Source organism: Dipteris shenzhenensis, chromosome 1 (genome assembly GCF_047967505.1).
Source record: "Dipteris shenzhenensis isolate YYH24624 ecotype China chromosome 1, Dip_SZ_1.0, whole genome shotgun sequence".
NCBI lineage: Eukaryota > Viridiplantae > Streptophyta > Polypodiopsida > Gleicheniales > Dipteridaceae > Dipteris > Dipteris shenzhenensis.
The window spans coordinates 45,944,848-45,967,737 of NC_141596.1; the positions used below are offsets into that span (position 1 = coordinate 45,944,848).

The 22,890-nt window shown below is 43.8% G+C and overlaps 1 protein-coding gene across 1 annotated transcript in view; it reads left to right on the forward strand.

The window, feature by feature from the left end:
- The first annotated feature begins 4,891 nt into the window (after positions 1 to 4,891).
- The window catches only part of LOC147905931 (ribokinase-like), a 78,555-nt gene continuing 60,556 nt past the window's right edge, over positions 4,892 to 22,890 (forward strand). The window contains exons 1-2 of the mRNA XM_087382331.1: positions 4,892 to 5,267; positions 14,821 to 15,108. Coding sequence (XP_087238457.1) covers positions 5,064 to 5,267; positions 14,821 to 15,108 — 492 coding nt within the window. The 5' untranslated portion in view covers positions 4,892 to 5,063. The remainder of the gene's footprint in view (positions 5,268 to 14,820; positions 15,109 to 22,890) is intronic.

Sequence of the window (22,890 nt, forward strand, 5' to 3'; positions counted from 1 at the left end):
CTTCTAGAATCTCTCAGGAATTTGGGTTTAGGGAAAAAGTTCACCTCTTTTGTTGCTTTTTTTCTCTCTAATCCCTCAGCTAGAGTTTGTCTAAATGGAGAGATGAGCCAAAACTTTATTTTGAAAAGATCCATAACACAAGGGTGTCCTTTTGCCCCTTTATTATTTGCCATTGAAGAGCTGATGCCTTGGGGTGGCTGGTAAAAGATCAGGTGTCTATTAACTCGATTAGGGGAATTGGGCTCCCCTCGGGCAAGCATCTGGTAAATCAACAATTTGCAAATGACACAACTTTAACCATTAGAAACACTAATGTGGACATTCAAGGTGCAATGAAGCATATGGATCAATTCTACTTGGCATCAGGGTCTAAGATAAACCATACAAAAATAGGATGTGCCCTTCTCTCAGGAAGCTCACAGATACTTTTGGATCAGTTGGGGTGCTAAAAAATTCAACATGGACAAATCTTCAGATTGTTGTGTTCAAAGTCAAAATAAAGGATAGATGGAATAGTTTTTAGACAGGTTCAAGAAGAGAATAGATAGACTTAGAGGTTTGTAGGCGAATCTAGTAGGAAAAAGAGTTGTCCTAAACCACTGTATCTATCCTATCTCCATTTTCTACCTCTCCTGCTGGTGCCCTTTTAAAACAAGGCTAGAAAAGTTTATCAGGATTTGCAGGTCATTCTTATGGGAGGGAAGTGACACAAAAAGGAGAATCTCAAAGATCAAATGGTCTTTTTGTACTAGACTAAGGAATGAAGGAGGATTGCGAGTGGCTAATATTCAATTAGCTGCTTACAAACTTGCTGCTACTTGGATTTTAAAAGCCATTACTTCCCTAGACAGTGATTGGGATAGCTTCTTAGAAATTTTAAATTTGTCAGGGCCCCCAAGTGGAAGAATTTCCCTCTTCTTTCTGCTATTGGCAATCTACAGCCATGTATGACTAAGGGAAGCCAACTTTGGAAAACACTTTGGGGTGCATTTGAACAGATAAAGAGTCACCTAGTCCTTTCTAGCAAAGGAAGTTTCATGGCTTTGGATTCAATCTGGGTGTCAGTTTTTTCACAAAATAGCAGTTATGTAATGAGGACCTCTCTAGAGCCTCGCATTTGTCAAGGAAGGTTTTACACACTTGGGGGGACTTGTGGGACAAGAACAAATTTAAATGGAAGACTTGATTAGATATTAGAAGGGGATTCAGGTTAACTAATGATGATCAAGAACTGGTTGTGAATAGAATTCAGCTCTGGGAGGGTGATATTACATAGAATTTGAACAAATCAAGAGTCACCTATTCCTTTTGAGCAAAGGAAGTTTCATGGCTTTGGATTCAATCTGGGTGTTAGTTTTTTCCACAAAATAGCAGTTATGTGATGAGGACCTCTCTAGAGCCTAGCATTTGTCAAGGAAGGTTTTACACACTTGGGGGGGCTTGTGGGACAATAATGGAAGTCTTGGTTAGATATTAGAAGGGAATTCAGGTTAACTAATGATGATCAAGAACTGGTTGTGAACAAAATTCAGCTTTGGGAGGGTGATATTACATAGAAAGGGGGCAGAATATTAAACTATTCCAAAGAATTTAGATGGGTGGGTAACTCCTGTTTTTTACCCATAGCCACTCCATCTAAAGGTATAGAAGAGGTGGTGTCCACTCTCAACACCAAATGGAAGCTCTCTGATAATGAGAGGAAGTGGGAATTTAGATTGTCTTTGATCTCGGAAAAAAAAAATTCCAGAAAAAATGTCCACACTCTTGTGGTGGATTCTTCATAAAGCTGTTTGGACCAACTACAGGTGCCTGAGTATTGGCAAGGGAGATGGAATTTGCAAATCTTGCCCTAGGATAAAAGAAGATATTGTTCATTTGTTCATTACTTTCCCTAGAGCTAGGAAGGTCTGGAAGGTGATCCAGCTCTGGCTAGGGGAACCTATCAATTGGAAGTCTCTTTTACTAGGAGATGCCTTGAAGATACCCTATGCCCTATGGGTCATCATCAAAGAACATGCACTGTGGTTTATATGGATTGCTAGGAATGCCTTTCAGTTTAATGATGCGTACTTAAGTGCTTAACAGTTATTCATAAGTTGGTATGGAAAAAATGCAACTTTTCTTGCTAACTGACTCTTCTCTTTTGTGGACCAGACTAAATACCTATTGGACCAAGATATTCATAATTTTAATGATCAGATTTCTCAGCTATAGGTGAAACTGGAAGGACACATCAGATCTGTTGGAAGCTACTCCAACTCCAGCCAGGACTTGCAGACTCAGATTATCCCTCCTCTTTTTCTAGTCAAAGATGAGCCAGAAGGTTGATTGCTTTCTACTGATTTTTTTACTCTTTGCCCAAGTTATGCAAGAGACCTTTCCTCCCAATAAATTTTTCAGAGTAGATTACTCAAAGACTATAGACCAGATCAAAGGGTCTGAATTTTTGTTTTCTATCACCAAATAGTGGTATTTTTGTCTTCAAAGTAGATCTTTCTCCTTAGAGGAGAGAATTTTGTTCAGCACGGACATCATTGTACAAAATCATATGAATATAATATAAGTAACATTTTCTTTGCCCCAAAAAAAAAAAAACCTAGTGGAGATGCATTTTTTAGATGATGTTCTCACTAAGCATTAATTGTTTCATTTGCATTAATTGTAAGCATTTCACTTGCATTAATTGTTCACTTGCATTTCTAGTCCCGAATGTAAGGTGCAAGCATACGGCCCTCATTGGGAAGCTGATTACACGTCTCTTTTTGGATAAGGCAGGCAAAGGGGAGGTGTGTGGGCACTTGGCCTGGACTGAACTGGTACGACAAACTGGTCTCGACTTTCCCCCTCCACGTGGCAGGCTCTGACCTGATAGCGGGCCTAGTTGAAGCCTGGAAGAGCTGTGGAGCGCTCCTCAACTGGAAGGGCAAGAATGGGCTCCGAGGGGATGGAGGCCTACAAGAGAGCATTTGGTAGAGCTTCACCCCAAGTAGAGAAAGTGAAGTGTACACCCTACACAACATCAAGAGAGCCCGCAGCCTGCACAAGAAAGGCCTGCGGTGATGGAGAGATCTCTTGGACCAACGCAAGGCCGATTGGGAGACCCTAGCCGGCATCAGGAGGAGAGTCCACATGACGGAACGAGAAGCAGACCTTGTAAGAGCTACATTAGAAAGAACCCCGAGCAGTTGGCCGTCAAATTCCGTGATTAATTCACTTCCCATAGGTTTTCACAATCTAACCCAAGGTAAACCATATGTAATGGCAATAAGACCATCAATCCTAACCCCACCATAAACATGATTGAATCAAGAGAATGTATTAGGAGAATCATTGCCTTGGATGCCACTTCCAACCAAGGTTGATGACATTAACACTCTTATGCACACCATTGGAGGATACACTTGCTTGTTACAAGGCTAGTGCATGTTTTCAAGTTAGGATGGTATACTCATGAGCTAGCTAATTTGAACTATGGGAGTTTCTCTCTGGCCTCCAGAGTCCATGCCAACTCCATAAGTAGAGAGTTTACTCCAATTCTATTAAGGGCCTTTACATGCCACCCATCTCATGCCCTCCTCATGCCTAAGTTGGTGGCAACCAAAAATGATCTCAGGCAGGTCAGCTTGGGCATCAACTTTGCACACAAGGCATTAAATTTCTTGACATGTACCTCCAGTATTTTTATTTCTTTCACTAGTGATTTCGTCGAGGTACCAATGTGCAGATAACATTTTAACAACATCACTAAGGACGAAAAAAAGGTGTTGATTGCCAATTTTTCATTGGCTTAAGTAATGGGTACGCATCCTTTGGCAGTTAAGAATGGCTTCCTAAGTTGAGGCCAAACATGAGCACTAGGTGGTAGTTTTGGACTCTTTTGAAGTTCAGTAACCAATTGTCTGTAAAAGGGTTGTGCATGTCATACTAATTAAACATCCTGATTGGCTCCTTGCATTATGGATGAGCAAGTAGTCCTTAGTACATAAAGGCCCTAAGTAGATCTAGTCTAGCCTCTATAGTCCACGCCGATTTGAATAAGTAGAAAGTCCATGCCAATTTCATTAAGTACTTTTCACTTATTGTTTGTATTCGTCGGCTTTGCTTTAGCCTCATACTCCGCACCCGTATCTCACCCCTCTCTTATCCCCTCCTCCAACTCCCCTCTCCTTCTCCTCGCTCAATCCCCCCTCCTCCCCTCTCCCTCTTTGCCCTCCTACCCTTATGGGGGGCTGGTCTATATAGTGGTGTTGAGAAGCTTCTCAAGAAGCTGAGGCGACAGAAGAATTAAGAGGCAGAAGCTTTTGAAGAAGTCGCCAATCCAAAGGCAGATCAATATGCCAGCATACTTTAATCAATCGCGAGGTGGTTGATTAACACCTCAACATTACCTTAATACCTATCTTCTTTTGACGTGTGCGACAACTAATTAATGGATTTTCTTTTTGGGAACATCGTGGGCACCTATTCAACTTTCAATGGAAATTCTATTCCAAGCTCTCCCAACCATTGTGACTCCATACTTAATGGAATTGGTGCCGGTGTAGACTAGCAAGGCCAGTCCAATTAATGCAATTGGAGTCAACCCAATGGAATTGGCATGGACTCGCGAGGCTAGACTGAGTGGACTTTCTACTTTACAAAATTTGCCTCGCCTCTCTAAGCCGAATGGAGGTGTGAGATAGTAGTAGGCTAATGAAGTGAGGTTTGAGAGGAGGAGAGTGAATAAAGCTGAGAAGGGGGCTAATAATATTATTAGGCGAATGGAATGAAGGTGGTGCATTATTATTATTGGCAGGAGCAACTATATAACTGTCGTTGTTCTTTGTTTGTTTGTTGTTGCTTGGCCAGCCGACTCCCTGAGCTGCGTTTGCCAGCCCATCGCCATAGCCATCCTTGCCCGCATGCATCTCACGCTTCTTTCCATCTTATCGCCTTTTCTTTTCCCTCCTCCATCACTCCCATCATCCAATCCCCTCTCGCTTTCCATCTCTAGCTCCATCTACCTCCGTTAGCGCACAGATCTCGCCCATTCATACTCCCATTCAAACTTCCACCTCCTCACCATGACTACTTCCCCCAGATTCCCTACTGCCCCCCTTGTGGTTGTTGGATCCGCGCATGCAGACATTTACGTGGAAATCGATAGACTCCCTTCACCAGGAGAGACACTCCCCGCGAGAACTGGTCAGACGCTTCCTGGAGGAAAAGGCGCAAATCAAGCCGCTTGCGCAGCGAGGCTTTCTTACCCAACGTATTTTGTGGGCCAGGTATGTTTCATACGATTCAGTTAAAACGAGCAATGTGATTTTCTTTAAACATAGCATGCCAACGTGGTGTACGTGCTTTCTTTAGGTGGATTTTGGCGTGGCAATGTGACTTTTAGATTTTACTATTGTGGATGGTCTATTTCATCCTATAAGGATCAGATCGTTCCCTAGGCGGAATGGTCTACTCACCATATATGTGCCTTGAAGATCTCCTATAGAGGATCAAACCGCTAAGTCTATTCACGATGAATGGTCCACGCACAGATATAAATCTTCAAAAAGATCTTTACTTTTTCTGCGTGAGCTGGGCTGACCAACGAATCTGAGCTTATCGATCTGACAAACCACGCACAATAATTTTACATGTTTCAATGAGAACAAGATTAACATATGTTTTGCAACAAAAAGAAGATGGGGAGATAATCGACAACTTTATCTGATTGGTTTGGATTGGCAAAGGCTTCTTCTAGTTTCTGTAAATTAACTCTCTCCCTCTCTCTCGACTCTCTGACAACCACATAGGACCCCTTTATACTTGCTTATTGGCAGGAGGCTTTTTTGGAAAAACGGGGAACAGGCAGCCACCAATGCAGCGGCATGCATGGGAGAATTTGCGCTTACTAGCACATATCTTGGCATATGCCTATCTCAACTCTTGTCATCCTTTTTTTTTTCTCATGAAGATCGTCACAATGTCCTTATGTTGATAAAAAAATTTAACAGCACCGGAACCAATAGAGGCTTTTTGAATTATGTCCTCTCAACAAATATTTAGTTTCGACCATACGCTTGTTTGGCGAAAGTAATGACAAGAGGACACCATGGGAACGATTGGCTCATGTGTACGCTTTACAAGAGCTACGTCCCTAGGTTGTGATCCAAGATGGCCTGAGGATGAAATCCACGGTGCTTCCAGGTTTGAAGGTTGGAGTCCAAGTTGCATGGAAGGCTCCAAGAAGGGACTGCAAGCTGGCAATATAGCATGGACTTCATTTTGTTGGGAAGTGGTCCATATTAGCATGAATTGCTCATTGATTCTACTTTCAGTAATATAGAGTGGAACATCATATATGTGGCTAGCAAAAGTTGTGATCTCATCCAAACCAAGTCTACATACATTGCTTCATAGGTGGCATCTTAGCTCATGGAGCATGTCTTCAAATTGCATGGCTTACCTCTAGAGATTGTAAATGACATAGAGATGTTAAATTTATGGGGAGTTTTTAGCAAAATTTGTTCCCTTAAACGAAAATTAAACTTATGGCAAGTACAGCTTGTCTTCCCCAGCAAATCGTGGTGATTGCAAGAGTGTCATTCACAGAAACCATGGGACAAATACATAGTGATCCTCTCTTGGTCGCGTTCAAGGGAGGCATAACCCCCTTAACCAGGTGGGTTCTAGCCACAATTCAGACCACTATCTTTTGTTATCAGTAGGCATATTTGGGTGTTCCCAATTTCTGCAACACCGCCTGCTATTTCAGAATTCATCCTTTCAAGGGTTCCATACATACGGCAAGCACAACATGTAAAGTGAAATCTGGTTAACATGACAAATTTTTGTGGGTGCATTTGTGTGAGTACATCTATGATCATATTGTCAAATTTGCAGCATTTTACAACAACGATTCAGTTTCTTATCAAATTATATCCTACTTGCATCAGTAGCTCACTCAAAACATCAACTGTAACAAAGTTAAGTTTCTACAGGAAAATGGAATAAATTGATAACGTTCAGAAGGAAAGGTTGTTCTTCATTATTTTTTGTTTAATTAAACATGGTATAATTGGAGCCATCTAGGTGGCTTGAATAACCCATGGTGGGAAACCATGTTTCTAAGCGTAAAAAAATCATGTAGAACAACCTTGCCTTTTGGCAGCCCATTGAAATTTTCCATTCTTATGTAGAAATGGAGATCCTTAAGGTGATGCTTTGAATAAGGTGTTGATGAAAACGGAGTCTACAAGGATCATGTATGTCGTTGGAAACTTTTTGACATGAAAGAAACAGAAATTGGAACACTTATTTAACTAGCTCTATGTTTGGTGTCATTCAGGGTTTTAATTTTGCTTTTTTTTTCCTTTTTTAAAAGAATCTTTATGGCAATGGCATGTGCTCCATGAACTTCATGCTCCATGCTTAGCTATGGCTCTGCAGTTCTCATATTGTAGCCTAGTTTATTAGGTAGCATGGATGGGCTAATGGTAGGAATGGCATCCATAGCTCGATCCATAGGAGCTACAACAAGGCTATAGATTGATTTGATAGGTCATATAGGTAATTTTAGGGGTATGCTAGGTAGTCTAGAGCCACCGTATGGCTATTTTCATGGTTTAAGAGCAATAAGAGTTGCAATACAATAGGCTTATTTGATAGTGAGATCAAATGTTCTCTTTTCCATGGGCTTATAGGTGCTGGCACAAAGGCAAACTCTTGTAGACAGCAAAGGAAGCACCAGGGGTTGAGTAATTAAAATCATTCCATGGTTAGCTGCCTCCTTGACCACTCTGTAGCCTCTCTCCCTTTGCAGACTCCTAAGATTAAATATGGATACTAGTTCCAAAAAGGGACATGTGGCAGAATAATAAGGAAATATTAGCAGCTGTCATCATTCCAACAAATGAGAATGCTCCTGAAGGGGTGCCAAGTGTCTAATGATTCTTCTTCATTAAGAAAGATTAGCCTCAAAAGGGGCCTTTATTAGTGCTTCCTTATCAAACTGATTGGCAGGGTGATTTGTGGTAGATTGGTCCAAGTGGAATTTTTTTCTTTGGGTTCTTTTCTGGTGCTGTTCAGGTCCCTCCTTCCACACTTTGAATATGTACTTTTCTGGCTTGTTGCTGCACTGTTCCTCCTCTATAGCACTACACACTGCTCTTGAATTCCAGCTACCTCCTTGAGCGTAGCACACTGCTCCTGCATCCCCTCATCATCCACTTTCTAGAATGCCAAGTAACACCATTAGGTTCCAAGATTTTAAGGTCACTTGCAAGGTGACAAGGCAATTCCTTATGCTCTTTCAAGTAGATCCTATATTTGATTCTTTGTTATGGCTTTGGGGGAATTAGTTTTGGTTGAGTGAAACAGTCTAATTTGAACTTCTATCACCTTCCCTTTTATGGATTTGGCCTTTTAGCATAGGTATCAATTGTCTCTATATGTGGAATTCGTCCATGGAATGGACAAATTGAATGTGTATCTGTGTGTGGAATTTGTCCATGGAATGGGCATGCCAGTTATCTTCCTTGCTATGATAATTTTTTGTGCCAATCTAAAATCTCCTATCCATTTTGTGCTACTTTCTTGAAAGATAGGGACTTTAAGCATCATTATTAAAGAGACTTATGTGAAGCAATTATCTTTGACAATTTTTCTTTGTTTTACTAATGGATTTTTTCCCCAAATTTGACTGCTTTGGTGCATCTTGGATAATTGCACTAGCTTGGATGTACTCATTGTTATATAGGGAAGAGAACAAGATGAAAAGACATTGTTCTATTGGAAAGAGAACAAGATGAAAAGGCAAGACATAGCCATGTAAGAGAATGAACTATAGATAATGACAAATAGCCCTAAGCAATTCTTAGCAAGCTCATTGGTGCCCACTAAGGTTCCTCTCCTTTCTCTTGCACGCTGCTTCCTTGTGTTGCGGCATTAAAGTGTGCACAATATATGTCCATATGCTGGCCAAGGTTTGAGCTGGGTGAACTTGCACCTTGTCAAGTGTGTTCCTACATCTGGCGCTCCAAATGTGTCAAACAATGATGCTAGCAATGATCTCCCAACTTGTGTTTACCAATGCATTTGCAGGCCTTTACTAAGTGAAAGAAACAATACCCAAATTAGAGTAGATGGGACTGCATCCTAAAAACCCATGAGGTTTCCTAGCTTTCTTAGAAAACCTTAGGTCCAATCAACAAGAGCCAAGCTACTAATCCCCAAGTGATATACAAAGCCTTCCCGTAAGCCCAACTACCATTGCCCAAATGATGCTGGCTGCACTCCCATAGGCAATGCTCGATAGACTTTGTAAGATTGATGTATTGTTACATTCTTGGCTAATCATGGGTTGCCAATAGCTAGCCCTAGGGGTAGGGGAGACCCTAGATGGCAAGGTTAGTAGCCTAGGGTGGAAGACCCTAGGGCTAAGGTTATCTGAATTAGAGTTTCAAAGGGTGAAAAACATTTGGCCTTGGCCTAGGCTATATATTGGCATGAGCACTTGGCTATGGACATTCATTATTGAGTACATGGATTGTGGATCTTGGCCGTAGGCATGGTAGGCTAGCAAGGTAGCCTAATACCTTCCTTGTGAAGGTGATGTCCATGGTACGGGATATAGATGTCTACTGGGCTAGGGTTAGGCTGTTGACCTTTCCATGACCTATATTTGCTTGAGAGTGAGCTCGAGGAACTCTATGTAGGTGGTGAATTTCATACGGTGATTCAAGCAGCTCGTCTCTTAGTCTTCGGTTGGATGAAGGTGACCGTGTTTGCTAATTCAATGGTATTAGATAAGGACTTTACCATGAGAACTGGAGTGAAATTCAAGAGGCATTCATTTCAATGGTGTCAGAGAATGACTTCACCATCAGAATTGGAGTGGAATGAATGAAGCTTCTGGTTGTGACTGGTTGTGTTTTTCTGGTTTTCTGAAGGTTGTTCTTTGTGCTTTGGAAGAGCAAAAAAGCTTTGCATTTCCATCAACAATTGTGGCATACAAACTTTTTGCACAAGAGACCCGAGAAGAGACAAGAAGGTGCCTTTTTTTATCATTTTTTGGAATCAGATTGGGGATTACATCACCTCAGCCCTGCAGGGCGTTTGGGACTTAGGTGAGATGCCGGACTCAGTCTTCGAGGGTCTCATTCATCTTATCCCAAAAGGAGGTTGCAGAAATTTAGTGTCTCAGTGGAGACCGATCACCTTACTAGGCACTTTGTATAAGATCTTGGCAAAAGCCATCAGCTTGCGATTGCAGCCCTTCCTGCCAGATCTTATACATGACACACAGACATGCTTTGTCCATGGCAGAAGCATTTTTTATAATATACTCATTTTGGGAGGCTTTTGAGTGGGCTATGCATGAGGGCCATCAACTGGCAATTCCACTCCTGGATTTCGAAAAAGCATATGATAGGGTAGATTGGGGTTTTCTAGAGGGAACCCTTCTTCGCTTTGGATTTTCAGATTTGTGGATTAGAGGGCTTTCTGCTCTTTACAGGTCAGCAAGTACTCATTGGTGGAGTTAGGGAAGACAGGTTTCAGATATCCAAATCAGTCCGATAGGGATACCCTCTAGCCCCCTTTCTATTCTTATTTGTGGCTGAAGCTATGAGCATCTATATTAGAGCTCAAGCTGATATTTTTGGGCTGAGACTTCTGTTGAGACAGGAAGAGGAGTTGCTGGACAGTGAGTTGGCAGATGACACAGCTATTTTTTTGGATGCCACTCCACAGACACTCACCTCTTTCAAGACAGCCTTGGATTTATTTGCATTGCAGCAGGGACTCACATTAACTGGAACAAATCCAATGGTTTCTAGATTAGTGATGAGGACACTCTAGATTGGGGTGCTGATATTGGATTTACTTGGATTCAGAGGGGTGTCTCCATCAGGTATCTTGGATGCTAGGTTGGGGTGGGCATTTCTCTAGCACAACAGTTCGCTCCCGTGTTGGAGAGCATCAGGAGGAAACTCCTATTTTGGAGTTCGGCCAGACTTGACCTTGCATCCAGAGTGGTGGTTGTAAACCAGGTACTCTTGGCTACAGCCTGGTTTGTTTACTCTCGCTGGTGCCGATCTACAACTCAGCTCAAGAGACCTATTAGGAATTTTTTGTGGAGTGGATTAGATGGCACTTCAGATGTGATCGCCAGGGTGGCTTGGGAGACTCTTATTCTACCCACTGAGGAAGGGGGCCTCAATATTGTTGATTCAGACTTGCAGTGTAGAGCCTTGCTCTGCAAGATGGTGATCAGAGGTTTGATGCCTGGTCAGGAGCCTTGGAAGGATTTTTTCTTACGCAGTATACAGACATGTATACCTTCTCAGGGAGGAGATTGGATGGACAGCCCTAGATGGATCTTTACGTCAGCCTATCTCAGATCTCCTACTTTCCCTCTCATGGCTGCCATTTTGAAAGCTTGGGACAGTTTCAGAAGTACTCTTCGGAGAGTTCCACCCTCCTCTCGTGAAGAGATTGACAGGCAGCCTGTCATGTGGAATGATTGCATACTAGATGAGCATGGCAGACACTGGGCATGTCACATTATATACAGTGGTCTAGATGGGAGTTGGGACCTGCATCCATGGTGGGTGCTTGGAAAGCTTTCAGGATGCTTCCAGAGGATCAAAGAGCTCGTTCAGTTAGTCACCTTAGAGGAAGTGCAGCCAGGATGCAGCTGATAGATGCAACCATACCAGTGGAGTGGATGGATACATACCATTTGCCTATTTCTGAGTCCACCTGGTTGGGGGCTTTTTCGAGGACAAGTATCCCTCTACAGGTTATAGCCTTGCGAGATGCACATGAGGATACCCTTGTCTTTCAGGTTCATGCAAGAGGCAGACTCCACAGATCTTCAAAGGACATTCTTTTGGAGGCTCCTTTTCAGCCTATCAGGATTGCAGGATACATGGAGATGGGTAGAGACTCACAATGGTATCTTGATCCAGACCCCGCCGTTCTCCTGGCTATTGGATCTTGGAGGCTTTGGCTATATGGAGGTTCCCCTATTAGATCCTTGCAGCGGGATCCAGGGGAATGGGAGTGGATAGTTGCAAGGCACCGAGAAAAGAGCATCCCCTTCTTTCGTTACACGGTCAGAAATGCCAGGAGATTCCAGCTCAGTTGTAGGGGCTGGAGGCCCTCTAGAGCTCCTCATTGGGATACTTTTCAGATTTCTGCAGAGATGCAAAAAAACTTTTGGAGGAGGAAATCCCTCAGGAATAGGAAAATCACGTTATTCATTTGGCTTACTATTCATGGAGGGATTGCAGTGAACGTGTGGCGATCCATGTTCGGGGCTGACTCTACATGTCCTCGATGCCATCCATTAGTTGAGTCAGTGCAGCACTGCCTTTAGGAGTGCACTCAGGCGAGGACAGTTTGGAAGGGTGTTGTTAGGATACTTTGCACTTTTCATAGAGCACCCTTCTTCATGACCTAGGGATCAGTTGCTTGGTTGTCACCCACTGGTCCACAGGCTTTCTTTGAGGGACATGCATGGATACAGCTTTCTTTGTTCGATGACATCTTGTGGAGTCATGCTCCCTCCAGGATGTTCCGTTTACTCCATTCAGAGCTCCCCATGCTTGTGTAGACACATCTTGGGAGATTCTGGCTAGTATCATAGCATGGCATATTTGGAGAGCCAGATGTACAGAGGCTTTGGAGGACTCCAAGTTCACCCTTCTCAGACTATGGCGAGTATGTGGGCAAATACTATACACACTTTGATGGCCATTTGGGTGAACATACAGGGAACCTCCTGGACTGCCACTGCTAGGAGGGTTGCTTTTCTTAGAGTCTAGAAGGATTGTCCTTTCTTCTCTGACTCTCCTTTAGGGATGAGGTGGCATTTTCAGCCGCCACCCGGGATTTTTGTTTGCTCATTCTGAGCTGTTTTTTCTCATGCTTGACATGATGTACTCCCGCACTTGAGCTTGCTCTACGGCTTTTATTCATACTTAATGAAGTACTTCTCTTAAACTGCCCATTTTCCATCCTTTCTGGCAGCCCTTACTTTAGCTAATTCAGTTGCCTTAATCTTGAGTTGAGCTTGTGTAAGCTCCTCTGCTATCCATACTTTGGTACCCTTCAACTTGTAAGATTGTCGAAGAAGCTTGAGCCGCATATCTTTTGACTTCAGAGTAAGGATTGCATGACCTCTATAGTGCAAAATAGAAGCTGGCCTGAAGTCGTCGTCATCCTACTCATCATCATTCAATGTTGGGCAAGCTTGCTTTGATCTTTGTCAATATTTCACTATACGTGTCCTTCTCTTTGTACCAATCTTCTGGGAGTCCCCCTATTCTAATCTTTAGTGCATTATCACATCTAGCTTCGTGTTCTTTAATCTCTGCTTGAATATCAGACTTACTTGCTTTCTTGTCCACTTCCACAATCACTTCCTTCTTAGCAATTTGTACTTCAGTGTGAACAAGATCTTTGATTGTAGAGACTAGTTGCGGGGTAGGGGGGGGAATCCTTACAAGATTTTACAGCCTCATCAATTACTGCCTGCTTACTAGGCCCTTCCAGAATGTGAAGTCAGGCCTTTACTTCTGCCAGCTCCAATCGTAGCTCTCTCACTGCCTGCTGCAGATAAAAAATATGATCTTGTTGCCCAAGGATGGGTCGTTTTGAGCCTTCTTGTTGGTAATTCCGTGCATATGGAGAGGGTGTCATGGCTGCAACTGTAGAGTATCGAGTCCTGATGGATGTTGAAGGAGTTGAGGGAGTTGAGGGGGACTTGGAGGAGAGGGTAGGCCAGTCCATAATTGGCTGTGTGTTGAACCCCCTAGCTTAACCTAACTCCTGGGTTGGGTTGGGGGTTTAGCCCAACTTGGGGTTAGGGAAGACTAGGACTAGGTCTAGGGCTAGGGCTAGGTACAGACGGGAGGAATGGAAAGGTTTTGATGGGGGGAGGTACGGGAGTACGATTGCAGGATGTGGTACGGATCGAGGTACGCCAAAGGTATGGTCGGTTTTGTACGGTACGAGTTGTACTGTACGGACGGGTTGTACGGTGCAGGCTGTATGGAGAGGCTGAGCAGCTGGTTGTACGAAGGTACGGAAGGAGAGGCTGAGTGACGGAGGTTGAACGACTGTACGGAGGTACAGACGGGGAGGCTGAGCTGTACGGAGATACGGACGAGGAGGCTGAGGTGTAGGGAGTGTGTGATGGAGAAGATGAGGAGGCAGGAGGACACTGCACAATCGTTGTACAGTTGTACAAACAGTGTATGGATGGTGATGCATTGATGGAGCAGATGAAGAGGCAGGAAAGAACCATACAATTTTCGTACGGTTTTACAGACAATGTACAGACGGAAGTATGGAGGTAGTGCAGGGAGAGCTGTACAGCTGCCGTATGGCTTTACGTGCAGTGTATAGAGGTATGAATGGTGGTGGCATACTGATGTATGGACAGGGACTGAGCAATGGGATGATTTACAGACAGTTCTAAGCAGCAATGCTGCAAGTGGGAAGGCTTGTTTGGTGCTGGGACACTTCATGCCCTTTGCTAGAGAGTTTCTCTTGCTTCTGCATCCATTTGGCCCAATTTGTTTCCTCATGATTCAGGATGCTTGTTGGAGCTCGTGGACATGGTCCTAGCCCCTTAAAAACATGTATACCAAAAGCTATGTAATTGTTTGACAATCATGCAAACTTTCTTTGGAATCTGTTTGGCTTGTGCTTGTATTTCCAGAATCCGGTTTGCTTTGAAAAATTTGTATGATATTGTACATCAGAATTTAGTCTGATATTTTAATTTATCATAAACATATGCTGTTATGAGGCTTTCATATCTCTGTTTTTCAGGTTGGAAGGGATGGGCATGGATCACTGATTCAAAATGCTTTAACTGCTTGTGGCGTTCGAATGGACTACTTTAAAACTGTTTCCATTCCAACGGGCTTTGCTGTGATAATGCTGCAACCTGGAGGTCAGAAGTCATCTGTGGTGTCTGAAGGTGCTAATATGTCCTGGCCCAGGCTAGAAGATGGAATTAGCCGTTTCCCTCCAAGTGTGCAGCAATTGCTGCGACGTGCTGGTGCTGTACTTTTACAGCAAGAAGTTCACAATGCTGTGAACCTTGAAGCTGCTAAGGTTGGAGCTCTCTTTCCAAAATTAAAATTTGATGCCCTTGAAAAAAAAGAAAGGCTAGAGTAATGTAAATTAATCCATCCTGTCCTGAATAGGCCCTGCAAATAAGAATGATCAGATTGCAAGAGGGCTGAAAAGGAGGGGCAGGGAAGGGGGAGGTGTAGTCAAGAGTTAAGAAGCCCAGACACAAGGCATTATGAAAAGGGAGGTGAAGAGGGGGAAGGGGGGGGGAGGGGGAAGGTGGAGGTGGAGGATTTAATAAAGAGGGTAGGGGGGGATCCCACGTCTGCAATAGGGTGGCCCATTGATGGAAAGACTGATGTGTACCTCCCCAATTGAGGAAAAATTATCAAACTAAAAAATAATGGCCCTTAGCTACAGGTTAAAAAGATTAACCTATGCTTTTGGAAAGACCATTTCATGCAATAGCATAGTCAAACGGCCACCATGGGCCAACCAATGAAACTTGACATATTGTAATTCTTGAAGATGTATTTAATAGACATTTGAGTGGCTTCTTGTGTATCAGCTTTGTCTTTTTTAGGAAAGATGGATTCAAAAGTTTTTTGTAGAGGGTTGAGGTGGCACTTTCTGCCTCAACCTTGGTTTTTTCTAGTTCTCTCTGAGGAGCTTTTTTTGACCCGTTTAGGGTGTTTATTCTCATGCCGTGCATGATGTGTTTCCGGCATGAGATTGCCCTTTGATCCCATCCAGAAAGGTTTTTCACTCAACCATTGCAGCTGCTACCCCCTATGCAACAACACAGCAAAGATAGAAGATTATTTACGACCGGCAGGAGCATATTTATTATCTACAAAAGGAAGTTTGTGAGCTCAAGCTCCGACTTGTAGCTCTAGAAAAGAGAGTTCATGACATGGAAGGTAATGGAAAGCAAGAAGCTATCAAAGGAGTATTACACAAATGTAATGCATCTCCACAGCTTCTTTCTACTCTTCAAGAAACGATCAACAATCAAGTGTAGGTTATGAAGCAAGAAATGATTGTTGATGTGAACAGCAAGGTAAATAAAGCTGAACTCTGTGGAAGTGAAAGAATACGGAGCTAGAATGAATAACTAGCTGATCCTACATGTGGTAGGATCGCCAAAGGATTGTCTTGCCAAAGGGAAATATACAAAAGATAAAATCGATTGCCTCAAGGAGAAGATACTGCAAGTTGAATGGGATCAAGAGAGACAAGTCTCTTTTAGTGACAAGGTAGCATGGATAAAGATTCTGTAGGAACAAACTGGAGACAGGTTGTGAACACAAGTGAGCAAGAGTGCACACACAAGAAAGCTCCAATAGAAATGTTCACATGAAACAATATAAGTACTTGGTATATATAGTACCCAAGTACTACTGGTCAACCATAAGGTTGACTTTATGCCTACAACACCATATCTTTGTAATCTCTTACAAACCCCCCCTCAAAGATATGGCTGAAAGTACCCTGGAAACATCTCAGGTGTACCCTGCAGTACCTATGTTACGCTCTAGCTGAGGTAGCATGACCTCGGAAGAATCAGTCGACATTTCCCCTAAAGGATCTATAATTGTAATATATTTGTTTTGCGCTTCATGTAAATGATCGAGAGGGAATTAATGTCAAGGTCCTAGGTGAGGGTTGATAGCACCAGACTAGGTGGATCTAAGGCTAAGGGCCTAATGCAAGAAATGTGCCTAGGGGCAAAGGAATTAACGCATCCCAGGAGAGGGATGAAATGTTGCATTAGGAAGGCCCTATATGGATGACATGTGGCATCTAGATCCATCTAGGGAGATGGGGCTTGCTGAAGTTAGTGAGAGAAGGAGATGGTGTTCACGTATGTTTTCTTGGTTTTTTTGAATTCTCTGATGAGTTCTCACGCTTCAGCAGGATTTGGCTGGGTGGAATAACTCGGTGCTTCTCCCGTGATCTCCAGTAGGAATTAGAGTAGTTGTATAACAATTGGTATCAGAGCACAAGGCTTGGAATTAGAGAAGGGATGGACGACCTGCGACAGAAGGATTTCGAGCGGTGGTCATCCCGCACTGCCACGAGGAAGCTGGACGAACGGGATGAGCAGGGTAACGTGAGCTCGAGTTGCGGGACTGGACCGCCCTGGTGACTGATGATGTGCGGTTGATTCCCTGACGGGATCGACGCTGATTGAGATGTGATGATGAACAACTGGTTTATGCATCGTTAGGCACTGGTCTACGCAAGCTATCGCAGAGCGCAAGAAAGGAAGGAATCGACGAGACTGTTGATGTTTATCCTGTAAGGCCCTTCGACGTTGATAGTTGGTGGTTGACGTTGATCAGCGGAAAGTCCAAGGGGAGGTGCTGGAACGAGCAGCAGCAGCTCGTGAGCGGCGAGCAGCAGCAGCATGGAATCGTAAGGCTGTGACGAAACTCAAGTTGGATGGACGATAGGCGTGGAGCGCCAATCGACGAGCAGTGGGCCCGTAGTCAAGATTTGGGCAGCGAGCACGTAGGCGGTGATCTGGAGCGGTTGACAGATTAGCGAGATTGGTTGGAGCACGAAGGCATAGGGCCCACAGGCTTCGGGATATCTGGCTACCTCAACCCGTGACAGTTTTCGATTGATTCCCTCAGACAGACTTCGATCAGAGAGCAGGCTTCGTGGACATTTGTATTCGTGAATATCCAGCGGATCTAACTGGGGGGACCGAGTTCATAGACCAAGGGGCTCTCTGTCACTTCTGTCAATTCTGTGTTTTCTTCTCTTGATTTAGTTTGTTGATGCTCCGCTTGCATAAGAGTTTACAGTCTACGATGCTATAGGGACAGATTATGCCTGTGCAGATGCCTGTATACTTCAGTCTGAGTTAACTTACAGAAATTTCCCTAGTATAGGAAGATTGGTATTTGGTTATATGCCTGTGTCAAAGGCCCAGTTAGTGTGCATGTCAGATTGCAGGTATTCCCTAGTATAGGGAATTGTGTCAGAGGGTCAGTACCCTGAATTGTGTAAGTGTGTAAATACAGTGTTCTAGCGGTGTTTTTAAATAAAAAATAAAAAAAATATAAAAAAATAAAACAAAACAAAACGCCCATTGAATGGAATGGAAGCAGAAGAAGGGGCTTCCAGAAGGGACCCTGGTGAGTCAGGAGTCCGGCCGACCCAGCAGGGATCGCGCCCAGTAGCTCACACTTTATCTGGCAGGATTGCATTGCTGGAGGATGCCTTGCAACAGTTGTTAGCGCAGCAATTACAAGCCAACGTAGGGCAATCTGAACTTAGGAGAGCGTTGCAGAGTATGTCTGCCAGACCTTCTCGAGAAGAGAAGGGAAAGGCTCCAATGGAACTGGAGTCTCTAGTGTCCATACGGTCGAGCCTAGGAAGGCTAAAGTGCCAAATATTACCAATTACAGACCGGAAAAGTATTCTGGTTGGATGAACGACCGTAGCTCCGATGTCATTGAGACCTGGTTACACAAATGGGACGAGGCGTTCGGCATTTGTGAGATCAGAAATGACATCAAAAAGATCCTTGAGGCCACCCATATGTTTAGTGAGGCAGCGGATCGGTGGTGGATCAAACAACAAAAAGATGGCATAGCATCCACTACCTGGGAGGGGTTTAAAAGAGAGTTCAGGAAACACTTCTTACCTCCTGACGAAGCATCCCGAGCTTGGGATCAATATAGGAACCTTCGTCAGAGAAATTTATCAGTGGCAGAATACACTGATAAGTTTCGAGAGAGTGTAATGAAGGTTGATGAACCCCTGCCTCAATCAATCCAAGTGAAAGATTTCATATTTGGATTGAATGATCGAATAAAAATGGAAGTTCGGGCTAAGTACGCGAACACGCTAGATGATGCAATAGCTATAGCCCTGAACTACGAGGATGCCAAGGGCAGCAAGCCAAGTGGGTTTGCACAGGTCGGAACCCAGTATGGGTATCCGAAGAAATCTGGGTTTAAGAAGAAGTGGGCTAGTAGAGGGAGTGGTTCGCAGCCGAGTGGTCAAGCCAAGCAGGCGAGACCGGCTGAAACTCCTAAACCAAGTACCACCATTGGAGTGAAGAGGAAAGTAACCCCAATGGCAGCTGGTCTAAGTCTCCCTTGAACCCAGAACAAAGGGAAAAAGCGAGGAGAGAAGGCTTGTGCTTTGGTTGCCTTCAACCTCATCAGTGGAGGGATTGTCCACGTAATAAAGATCGTCGGATGGCTGAGATGGTGATCTCAGAGTGCGATGTGGAGATGCAGGGAAGTCCCAGAGCGGAAGAGATGCAGATTCAGCTAGCGGGATCTTCTCAGAGGTTAGTACCTTGTTTGTTATGTGTATCTGTTGCTAAGTTAGTGACGAGTGCACCTGATAACATCCTATCTAAGCCCGCAGCAATGGGGTATACAGCCTTCAATGATACGGAGTTAATTAAAATGAAAGGGCAAGTGGCCAGTCATGATGTCATTGTGTTGTTTGACTCAGCGTCAACTCACAATGTGATTAACTCCAAGCTCGTGAAGAGGCTGAAATTAAAGACAAGTCCATTTGACTATGCGTATACAGTTAGGATGGCAGATGGAAGTTCAACTGAAGTATGGGACCAAAGGGTTACCCAGTTGGAACTTCGTATTCAGGACTATGCTGAGAAGCTTGATTTTGAAATGACCAAGCTTGCTCATGCAGATATAGCCCTGGGTATGGCGTGGCATTCTAGGAAGAATCCAGCCATTGATTGGAAAAAGCACGTATATCAATTCAAGATGAATGATGTGCTTTATGTCTTGCGAGGTGAAAAAGATATACCTCAGGGACCGTTGGTTTCCGTGATGGAAATCAGAAAGGCTCAAGTAGAGTTTTTATTCCTTTGCACAGCATCGGTAGAGCCGGTGGATGAGTCTTCGGCTAGCACTGATGTTACGCAAAGTGGTGAGATGGCCAAGCTGGCTAATCTTATAACAGAGGAGTTCTCTGAATGTTTTAGGGATGAACTACCTTATGGGTTACCTCCAGAGCGGAAAGTTCAACATAAGATTGAACTAATCCCGGGGGCAGAACCTGTAAATAGACCTCCCTCTAGAATGAGTTTTACTGAAGAAGCGGAGGTGCGTAGGCAACTGGAAGAATACCTCAAGTTGGGGCAGATTCAACCAAGTTTCCCACCTTTTGATTCACCAGTGATATTAAAGAGGAAAAAGGATGATACGTTTCGCCTCTGTATAGATTACAGAGCATTGAATAATATCACTGTTAAGCACAGGTATCCGATGGCTCGGATTGATGATTTGCTAGATGCATTACATGGAGCCGTGATTTTCAGCAAGATAGATCTTAAGTGCGGCTATCATCAGATTCGGATTAGAGCCGAGGATGTGCATAAAACCGCTTTCAGGAGCAGGTTTGGTCATTATGAGTTTTTGGTAATGCCCTTCGGACTTACCAATGCTCCAGCGACCTTCGTCATGCTTATGAACGATTTACTACGTCCGTATATTGGAAAGTTCGTAGTACATTTTATTGACGATATCTTGATATTCAGTAAAAGTGTTACTGAGCATCATGAACACTTAAGAATAGTGTTCAGTACTTTGAGGAAAGCCAGTCTCTATGTGAATAAGAAGAAAACTATACTGTGTATGGTTAGGCTTGAGTATTTAGGGTTCATAATTACTCCACAGGGGGTAGAAATGGATCCGAAGAAAGTGGCTGCGATACTAACTTGGCCAATCCCTCAGAGTCTGACCGTGTTGCGATCATTCTTGGGATTTGTCCAGTTTTATAGAAGGCATATCAAAGGATATTCCGGAATAGTATCGCCATTGACTGATCTGACCTCAGATAAAGTACCTTTTAATTGGGGACAGAATCAACAGGAAAGTTTTAACACCATAAAACAAGCTGTGGTCTCAGGACCGGTGTTAAAAATAGTTGATCCCCAGAAACCGTTGCTCTTAGAAACCGATGCAAGTGGCATTGCGGTAGGAGCAGTCCTCCTTCAAGAGGGAAGGCCAGTAGCCTTTGAAAGCAAGAAGCTTTCTCCCTCTCAAAGGAATTGGCCAACTCATGAATTGGAGTTGTATGCTGTTATCCATGCTTTGAAAACATGGAGGCATTATTTGTATGGTTCAGAGTTTTATGTGGATGTAGATCATGATACTCTGAAATATTTTTGTAAACAGCCTGACTTGAGGAGCCGCCAAGCTAGGTGGGCAGAGCTCATGCAGGAGTTTAATCTAACGATTCGGTACCGAAGAGGAAAAGACAATAAGGTTGCTGATGCGTTGTCTCGCATTATGCACAACCTGAGTTTCACGGTATTAGAGAGTGCTCTAATGACCGAGATCAGAGAAACTCAAAAGGTGGACGAGTTTGTCTAGAGCTTATGGCCTAAGGCTCATGTGTTAAAACCCGGGGAAAGTGAAAAGGATGACCTGGCATCCAGAAAAGGCCAAACTTATGCAAGATATACCATAAGGGATGGTATGCTGGTTAGAAATGGCAAGGTTGTAGTACCTGGTCAGAATGATCTCAGGCAGAGAGTCATTCGACAATGCCATGATAGCCCGTGTGCGGGACATCCAGGTGTCGAGAAGACATATGATCTCGTGAGGCGAGATTTCTTTTGGCCAAAGATGAAAAAGCATATTCATGAATATGTGACACGGTGTTTCTCGTGTCAGGTAAGTAAGGCCGAGCGGGTGAAATCACCCGGACTTTTACAGCCCTTGGAAATACCACTAAGTAAGTGGGAGAGCATTTCCATGGATTTTATTGTAGGGCTACCTGCAACACAAGGGGGATACAATTCTATCCTTGTGGTGGTTGATCGTCTAACCAAGATGGCTCACTTCATTCCGACTAGAGAGTCTGTTAGTGCCCCGCAAGTGGCGGATTTGTTTATTAGACATATATTTCGTCTGCATGGATTGCCTAGATCCATAGTGTCAGACCGAGATGTCAGATTTACCGGTCATTTCTGGACAGCGGTATTCGAGACACTAAGGACTGAGTTGGGAATGAGTAGTGGGGATCATCCTGAGACGGATGGTCAGACGGAGAGAGTCAACCAGACTTTAGAGGATATGCTGAGAGCATATGTGTCATTGAGGCAACATACATGGGACAAGTGGTTGCCATTGTTGGAGTTTGCCTACAATGATAGGAAGCATTCATCTACCGGGTTCAGTCCGTTTGAACTGAACTATGGTTATAGAGACCAGTCAATCCGACTATAGTTGGAGTACCTCAGAAAGTGCCTAGTGCCGCGAACTTTATAGTTCAGATGCGGGAGATGCTAGCACTTGCGAGAGCTAATATCCGACAGGCTATGGATAGAGCCAAGGTGTATGCGGATGAAAATCGGTCTATAAGAGTATTTGAAGAAGGAGAAAAAGTTTTTCTCAGAATCCCTTCGCACTCGAAGTCGTTGACTTCAGGAGAGTGTGCTAAGTTATCACCTCGATACTGTGGGCCGTGGTTAATTCTAAAGAGAATAGGCAGTGTAGCCTATAAATTAGAATTGCCACAGGGGTGTAAGGTGCACCCGGTTTTTCATGTTTCGCGCTTAAAGAAATTTTTACATACAGGTGACTCATTAATCGAAGGTGTGGTTTTGTTTCAGGAGATAGAGGATATTGCAAGGCGCAAACCAACAAGAATCCTGGACCGAGGAACAATGCAAATACGAAATCGGAAGATACCCACGGTGTTGGTTGCATGGCATGGTTAGCCTCTATCCGAAGCTACCTGGGAATCCGTGTATCAGTTGCGGAGAGTGTTCCCAGACTTTATCATCGAGGACGCTGATGTCTAAAGAGGGAAGGAATG